Here is an 8,496-nt window from a genome sequence, read left to right as displayed (position 1 = left end):
GCCTGTGTGTGTATTGCTATTGCATAGTATATGGACCGTGTGTTGTGTGTGATTTGTACTCACCATATGGGTGTTTTTATTTACGAGAGAGACTCACTCAGATCAATAAACGCTGCTGTCCCTGGCTGCTCTGATCTGACTGTAGTGTTTAACATCACATGAACATTCATAAATATTTAAATATCAATATCACTCTGTTTCTGTCAGCCAACTCTGCCTCAGGGAAATTGTGTGTGTGTGTGTGTGTGTGTGTGTGTGTGTGTGTGTGTGTGTGTGTGTGTGTGTGTGTGTGTGTGTGTGTGTGTGCGTGTGCGTGTGCGTGTGCGTGCACCTCCCTCCGGTGTTGTGATGAAGGTTGAAAATAGCAGTTGTTATTGCAGTAACTCCAAAAGGATTTAGCTAGCTATGGCTCCTTAGGTAGAAGTTGACCTTATGCACAGACCTAGGATCAGTTTAGCCTTCTAAAATCCTAACCTTAACCATCCAGAGAAAAGCACCAAGCTGACCTCAGATCAATGGTAACTTCTTCATCTGATTCTATTGGGTCAGAGATGTTAATGCTAATTAAGAAATGCTTGTCGTGTTAAATATGCACTGTGCAGAAATCGCTCCGCCATTTCCTGGTTGCTAAAATTCTAATAGTTGGCCTAATTTCAGTTCATGTAGAGAATCATTTTCTCATCTAAACCGCTGTAAAATAACCCCAAATATTGTGTGTTTAGCTGTTTGAAGCTGGTGTACAAAATCGAATGTAAAAGACATAGAAATAGAGAACATAGAACAGATCTACCGCTTCTTAGACTTGCTTTCAATGAGAATGACAGATCTATAACTCACTTTTCTATGTGAATTTGGTCAAGTCGCCCCAAAAAAGTGACATTTCCAGCTTTAACTGGGTTTATGAATCAGGTCCATGTGCATTAGCACAGGATGCTTATTGTTGTTCTATAACACGGGGAGAAATGACACCCATCTCCCATTATAGTGATGTGGTTCACCGTCACCCTGACCTCTCTCTCTACCTCCTCTCTCTGTCTCTCTACCTCCTCTCTCTGTCTCTCTACCTCCTCTCTCTGTCTCTCTACCTCCTCTCTCTGTCTCTCGCTCTCTCTCTACCTCCTCTCTCTGTCTCTCTACCTCCTCTCTCTGTCTCTCTACCTCCTCTCTCTGTCTCTCTACCTCCTCTCTCTGTCTCTCTCTCTCTCTCTCTGTCTCTCGCCTTCTCTACCTCCTCTCTCTGTCTCTCTACCTCCTCTCTCTGTCTCTCGCTCTCTCTCTACCTCCTCTCTCTGTCTCTCTACCTCCTCTCTCTGTCTCTCGCTCTCTCTCTACCTCCTCTCTCTGTCTCTCGCTCTCTCTCTACCTCCTCTCTCTGTCTCTCTCTCTACCTCCTCTCTCTCTCTCTCTCTCTACCTCTCTCTCTGTCTCTCTACCTCCTCTCTCTGTCTCTCGTCTCTCTGTCTCTACCTCCTCTCTCTGTCTCTCTCTGTCTCTCGCTCTCTCTCTACCTCTCTCTCTCTCTCTGTCTCTCTCTCTACCTCCTCTCTCTGTCTCTCGTCTCTACCTCCTCTCTGTCTCTCTACCTCCTCTCTCTGTCTCTCGCTCTCTCTCTACCTCCTCTCTCTGTCTCCTCTCTCTGTCTCTCTACCTCCTCTCTCTGTCTCTCGCTCTCTCTCTACCTCCTCTCTCTGTCTCTCTCTCTCTCTCTGTCTCTCGCCTCTCTCTCTACCTCCTCTCTCTGTCTCTCGCTCTCTCTCTACCTCCTCTCTCTGTCTCTCTACCTCCTCTCTCTGTCTCTCGCTCTCTCTCTACCTCCTCTCTCTGTCTCTCGCTCTCTCTCTACCTCCTCTCTCTGTCTCTCGCTCTCTCTCTACCTCCTCTCTCTGTCTCTCGTCTCTCTCTCTACCTCCTCTCTCTCTCGTCTCTCTCTCGCTCTCTCTCTACCTCCTCTCTCTGTCTCTCGCTCTCTCTCTCTCTCTGTCTCTCGCTCTCTACCTCCTCTCTCTGTCTCTCGCTCTCTCTCTACCTCCTCTCTCTGTCTCTCGCTCTCTCTCTCTACCTCCTCTCTCTGTCTCTCGCTCTCTCTCTACCTCCTCTCTCTGTCTCTCTACCTCCTCTCTCTCTCTCTCTACCTCCTCTCTCTGTCTCTCGCTCTCTCTCTACCTCCTCTCTCTGTCTCTCGCTCTCTCTCTGTCTCTCTACCTCCTCTCTGTCTCTCTCTCTCTACCTCCTCTCTCTGTCTCTCGCTCTCTCTCTACCTCCTCTCTCTGTCTCTCGCTCTCTCTCTACCTCCTCTCTCTGTCTCTCGCTCTCTCTCTCTACCTCCTCTCTGTCTCTCGCTCTCTCTCTACCTCCTCTCTCTGTCTCTCGCTCTCTCTCTACCTCCTCTCTCTGTCTCTCGCTCTCTCTCTCTCCTGTCTCTCGCTCTCTCTACCTCTCTCTCTGTCTCTCGCTCTCTCTCTACCTCTCTCTGTCTCTCTCTCTCTCTCTACCTCCTCTCTCTGTCTCTCGCTCTCTCTCTCTACCTCCTCTCTCTGTCTCTCGCTCTCTCTCTCTCTACCTCCTCTCTCTGTCTCTCGCTCTCTCTCTACCTCCTCTCTCTGTCTCTCGCTCTCTCTCTCTACCTCCTCTCTCTGTCTCTCGTCTCTCTCTCTCTACCTCCTCTCTGTCTTCTCTCTACCTCCTCTCTCTGTCTGCTCTCTCTCTCTCTCTCTCTCTCGCTCTCTCTCTACCTCCTCTCTCTCGTCTCTCTCTCTCCTCTCTCTCTCTCTACCTCCTCTCTCTGTCTCTCGCTCTCTCTCTCTACCTCCTCTCTCTGTCTCTCGCTCTCTCTCTCTCTACCTCCTCTCTCTCTCTCTCCTCTCTCTGTCTCTCGCTCTCTCTCTACCTCCTCTCTCTGTCTCTCGCTCTCTCTCTCTCTACCTCCTCTCTCTGTCTCTCGCTCTCTCTCTCTACCTCCTCTCTCTGTCTCTCGCTCTCTCTCTCTACCTCCTCTCTCTGTCTCTCGCTCTCTCTCTCTCTACCTCCTCTCTCTGTCTCTCGCTCTCTCTCTCTCTACCTCCTCTCTCTGTCTCTCGCTCTCTCTCTACCTCCTCTCTCTGTCTCTCGCTCTCTCTCTCTCCTCCTCTCTCTGTCTCTCGCTCTCTCTCTCTACCTCCTCTCTCTGTCTCTCGCTCTCTCTCTCTACCTCCTCTCTCTGTCTCTCGCTCTCTCTTAATTGGCTTTATTGGCATGGGAAACATGTGTTAACATTGCCAAAGCAAGTGAGGTAGATAATATACAAAAGTGAAATAAACAATAAAAATGAACAATAAACATTACACATGCAGAAATGTCAAAACAATAAAAACATTACAAATGTCATATTGCGTATATATACAGTGTTGCAACGATGTACAAATGGTTAAGGGTACACAAGGGAAAATAAATAAGCATAAATATGGGTTGTATTTATAATGGTGTTTGTTCTTCACTGGTTGCCCTTTTCTCGTGGCAACAGGTCACAAATCTTGCTGCTGTGATGGCACACTGTGGAATTTCACCCAGTAGATATGGGAGTTTATCAAAATTGAATTTGTTTTCGAATTCTTTGTGGGTCTGTGGAATCTGAGGAAAATATGTGTCTCTAATATGGTCATACATTGGGCAGGAGGTTAGGAAATGCAGCTCAGTTTCCACCTCATTTTGTGGGCAGTGTGCACATAGCCTGTCTTCTCTTGAGAGCCAGGTCTGCCTACGGTGGCCTTTCTCAATAGCAAGGCTATGCTCACTGAGTCTGTACATAGTCAAAGCTTTCCTTAAGTTTGGGTCAGTCACAGTGGTCAGGTATTCTGCCACTGTGTACTCTCTGTTTAGGGCCAAATAGCATTCTAGTTTGCTCTGTTTTTTTGTTAATTACTTGACACATTGGAAAGAATTATCTTTTTGTTTTCTCCTGATTTGGTTGGGTCTAATTGTGCTGCTGTCCTGGGGCTCTGTGGGGTGTGTTTGTGTTTGTGAACCGAGGCCCAGGACCAGCTTGCTTAGGGGACTCTTCTCCAGGTTCATCCCTCTGTAGGTGATGGCTTTGTTATAGAAGGTTTGGGAATCATTTCCTTTTAGGTGGTTGTAGAATTTAACTGATATTTTCTGGATTTTGATAATTAGTGGGTATCAGTCTAATTCTGCTCTGCATGCATTATTTGGTGTTCTACGTTGTACACAAAATATATTTTTGCAGAATTCTGCATGCAGAGTCTCAATTTGGTGTTTGTCCCATTTTGTGAAATCTTGGTTGGTGAGCTACCCCAGACCTCACAACCGTAAAGGGCAATGGGCTCTATGACTGATTCAAATATTTTTAGCCAGATCCTAATTGGTATGTTGAATTTTATGTTCTCTCTTTCTCTCTTTCTTTCCCCCTCGTTAGGCGAAGCAGAGGCATGACATCACTCTGCTGTGGGACCGCCCTGTTCTGGACCTGCTGGCTGGAGGTTACAACCTGCACTACGGAGCCCGTTCCATCAAACATGAGGTACAGACACACTTACAGGTACACACACAGACACTTACAGGTACAGACACACTTACAGGTACACACACAGACACTTACAGGTACACACAGACACTTACAGGTACAGACACTTACAGGTACACACAGACACTTACAGGTACAGACACTTACAGGTACACACACAGACACTTACAGGTACACACACAGACACTTACAGGTACACACACACTTACAGGTACACACACAGACACTTACAGGTACACACACAGACACTTACAGGTACACACACAGACACTTACAGGTACACACACAGACACTTACAGGTACACACACAGACACTTACAGGTACAGACACTTACAGGTACACACAGACACTTACAGGTACAGACACTTACAGGTACACACACAGACACTTACAGGTACAGACACAGACACTTACAGGTACACACACACTTACAGGTACACACACACACTTACAGGTACACACACAGACACTTACAGGTACACACACACACACTTACAGGTACACACACAGACACTTACAGGTACAGACACTTACAGGTACACACACAGACACTTACAGGTACACACACAGACACTTACAGGTACACACACAGACACTTACAGGTACACACACACACACTTACAGGTACACACACAGACACTTACAGGTACACACACACAGACACTTACAGGTACACACACACACACTTACAGGTACACACACACACACACTTACAGGTACACACACACACACACTTACAGGTACACACACACACACTTACAGGTACACACACACACACTTACAGGTACACACACACACACACTTACAGGTACACACACACACACTTACAGGTACACACACACACACTTACAGGTACACACACACACAGACACTTACAGGTACACACACACACAGACACTTACAGGTACACACACACACACTTACAGGTACACACACACACAGACACTTACAGGTACACACACACACACTTACAGGTACACACACACACACTTACAGGTACACACACACACACTTACAGGTACACACACAGACACTTACAGGTACACACACACACACACACACTTACAGGTACACACACATACACACACACTTACAGGTACACACACACACACACACAGGTACACATACACACACACTTACAGGTACACACACAGACACTTACAGGTACACACACAGACACTTACAGGTACACACACACACACTTACAGGTACACACACACACACACTTACAGGTACACACACAGACACTTACAGGTACACACACAGACACTTACAGGTACAGACACTTACAGGTACACACACAGACACTTACAGGTACACACACAGACACTTACAGGTACACACACAGACACTTACAGGTACACACACAGACACACAGGTACACACTTACAGGTACACACACACACACTTACAGGTACACACACAGACACTTACAGGTACACACACAGACACTTACAGGTACACACACACACACTTACAGGTACACACACACAGACACTTACAGGTACACACAATGTACACTTACAGGTAACAAAAAGAGTCAGACCTCTCCAGGTACTCTGTCTCACAGACACTTACTGTCTAACACACAGTCTCCCACTCTGTTTCACTTACAGTCAACCTCTGTCTCCACACACAGACACTGTCTAACAGGTCTCCCACACAGACACTTACAGGTAACCTCTGTCTCCCACACTGTTTCACTGTCTAACCTCTGTCTCCCACTCTGTTTCAGGTACAGACAACCTCTGGTCCACACACAGTTTCACTTACTGGTAACACTGTCTCCCACACTGTTTCACTGTCTAACCTCTGTCTCCCACTCTGTTTCCTTACTGGTCAGACACTGTCTCAGGTTTCACACTGTGAATGTCTCCCATCTGTTTCAACTAACAAAAAGAGTCTGTCTCCCACTCTGTTTCCTTACTGTCTAACCTCTGTCTCCCACTCTGTTTCCTTACTGTCTACATCAGGAGAGTTGGAGGCCCAGATTGATTGTTCTGTGTTGTGTGTGTATTTATTCCCCCCCACACTGAGGTTGTGAAACTTATAAAACCCTTTTAGTGTGAGAGCTGTTTGATAAGACAGGCTGGAATTCCAGCCTGTTTTGGTGGGATGGAGTTTTGGCCTGATTGGTGACCTCACCAGATGGTAAAAGTTAATGGACCAATAACAACAGAGAGAGTTTCAAAACCTCTGCCAATAACAGCAAGTTTTCAGGTTGCATATCCCTCCCTATTAAGCTCATCCAATTAGACTCCTCACTTAGACCACTCCCAGACAGTCCTAGAAAAATGATTGCTTGAGAAATTGCTCTTTGCTAAGAAGCTTATTCGGTTATTTTTTAACCATTTTATTAGAAAACAATTACAGTAAGGTCCTTTCATTGTTACCCAGAAATGATTTGATGTTGAGATAAAAACAGCTACATTGGACATTTTAATAGATAACAATTATGGTCCAATTGTCAGAAATACCCTGCTTTTCTAAAGAAATACTTTACTAGGACTTCTGTATATCCTCTGTTCGTCATCTGGTTAACATTGAACCCGTTCAGCTGTCAGGTAAACATTTTCAACCCCGTTCAGTTGTTGAATCAAACACAGGTCGCACTGGTTTTGAGTTGAGCTTGTGTGTCAGTATTAGGCCCTGACTGGTCTGGTTTGTTGTGTACCAGGTGGAGCAGAGGGTTGTGTCAGTATTAGGCCCTGACTGGTCTGGTTTGTTGTGTACCAGGTGGAGCAGAGGGTTGTGTCAGTATTAGGCCCTGACTGGTCTGGTTTGTTGTGTTACCAGGTGACGCGGAGGGTTGTGTCAGTATTAGGCCCTGACTGGTCTGGTTTGTTGTGTACCAGGTGGAGCAGAGGGTTGTGTCAGTATTAGGCCCTGACTGGTCTGGTTTGTTGTGTACCAGGTGGAGCAGAGGGTTGTGTCAGTATTAGGCCCTGACTGGTCTGGTTTGTTGTGTTACCAGGTGACGCGGAGGGTTGTGTCAGTATTAGGCCCTGACTGGTCTGGTTTGTTGTGTACCAGGTGGAGCAGAGGGTTGTGTCAGTATTAGGCCCTGACTGGTCTGGTTTGTTGTGTACCAGGTGGAGCAGAGGGTTGTGTCAGTATTAGGCCCTGACTGGTCTGGTTTGTTGTGTTACCAGGTGGAGCGGAGGGTGGTCAACCAACTGGCAGCAGCCTATGAGCAGGAGCTCCTTCCAAAGGGCTGTACCCTCCGCCTGTCTGTCCACTCAGAGGACAGGGGCGGGGCCGAGGGGCAGGAAGGGCTGGAGCAGGGCGTACCCAGTCTGCGTCTGGAGGTAGTGGGGAAGGACAGCACAGCACGGACGCTGGACATACGCCCTCCTCTCAGCCCCGATCACTAACACACAGCACCCACTGTGTATATATACTCTGGGGTCTACTGTCGTCACATCACCTCACCTCATAATAACCTATCACCTCATAGTCATGAGTTGGTTTTCATGGAGCTAATTAAGCAATAAGGCCCAAGGAGGTGTTCTATATGGCCAATATACCATGGCTAAGGGCTGTTCTTAAGCACGACGCAACATGGAGTGCCTGGACACAGCCCATAGCTGTGGTATATTGGTCATATATCACAAACCCCTGAGGTGCCTTATTGCTATTATAAACTGGTCAATGTAATTAGAGTAGTAAAAATATTGTTTTGTCATACCCATGGTATACAGTCTGATATACCACGGCTGTCAGACGATCAGTTTCAGGGCTCGAACCACCCAGTTTATAATGTAAAATAAAACATGTCTCATAAGAAACACATCATGGTCTCTCTCCCTTTCTCACACTGGCTGTCTTCTACCCTTCATACTGTATCCACAACACACACACACACACACACACACACACACACACACACACACTGATGAGTCAAGTCCCTATCAGTTCCCTGAGGCAGCTTCAGTGACTACAGCCCATGTCCTCGTCAGTGTAGCCTGAGGGGTTAAAT

The 8,496-nt window shown here is 46.8% G+C and overlaps 1 protein-coding gene across 1 annotated transcript in view; it reads left to right on the top strand.

Moving 5' to 3' along the window:
* Positions 1 to 8,120, top strand: part of clpb (caseinolytic mitochondrial matrix peptidase chaperone subunit B) — a 94,826-nt gene extending 86,706 nt beyond the window's left edge. The window contains exons 15-16 of the mRNA XM_046315604.1: positions 4,409 to 4,513; positions 7,670 to 8,120. Of these exons, the coding sequence (XP_046171560.1) occupies positions 4,409 to 4,513; positions 7,670 to 7,891 (327 nt within the window). The 3' untranslated portion in view covers positions 7,892 to 8,120. The remainder of the gene's footprint in view (positions 1 to 4,408; positions 4,514 to 7,669) is intronic.
* The last annotated feature ends 376 nt before the right edge of the window (positions 8,121 to 8,496 follow it).

This window comes from Oncorhynchus gorbuscha, linkage group LG19 (genome assembly GCF_021184085.1).
Source record: "Oncorhynchus gorbuscha isolate QuinsamMale2020 ecotype Even-year linkage group LG19, OgorEven_v1.0, whole genome shotgun sequence".
Lineage (NCBI taxonomy): Eukaryota > Metazoa > Chordata > Actinopteri > Salmoniformes > Salmonidae > Oncorhynchus > Oncorhynchus gorbuscha.
The sequence above is the reverse complement of the archived record's forward strand: the minus strand, read 5'-3'. Positions and strand labels throughout refer to the sequence as shown.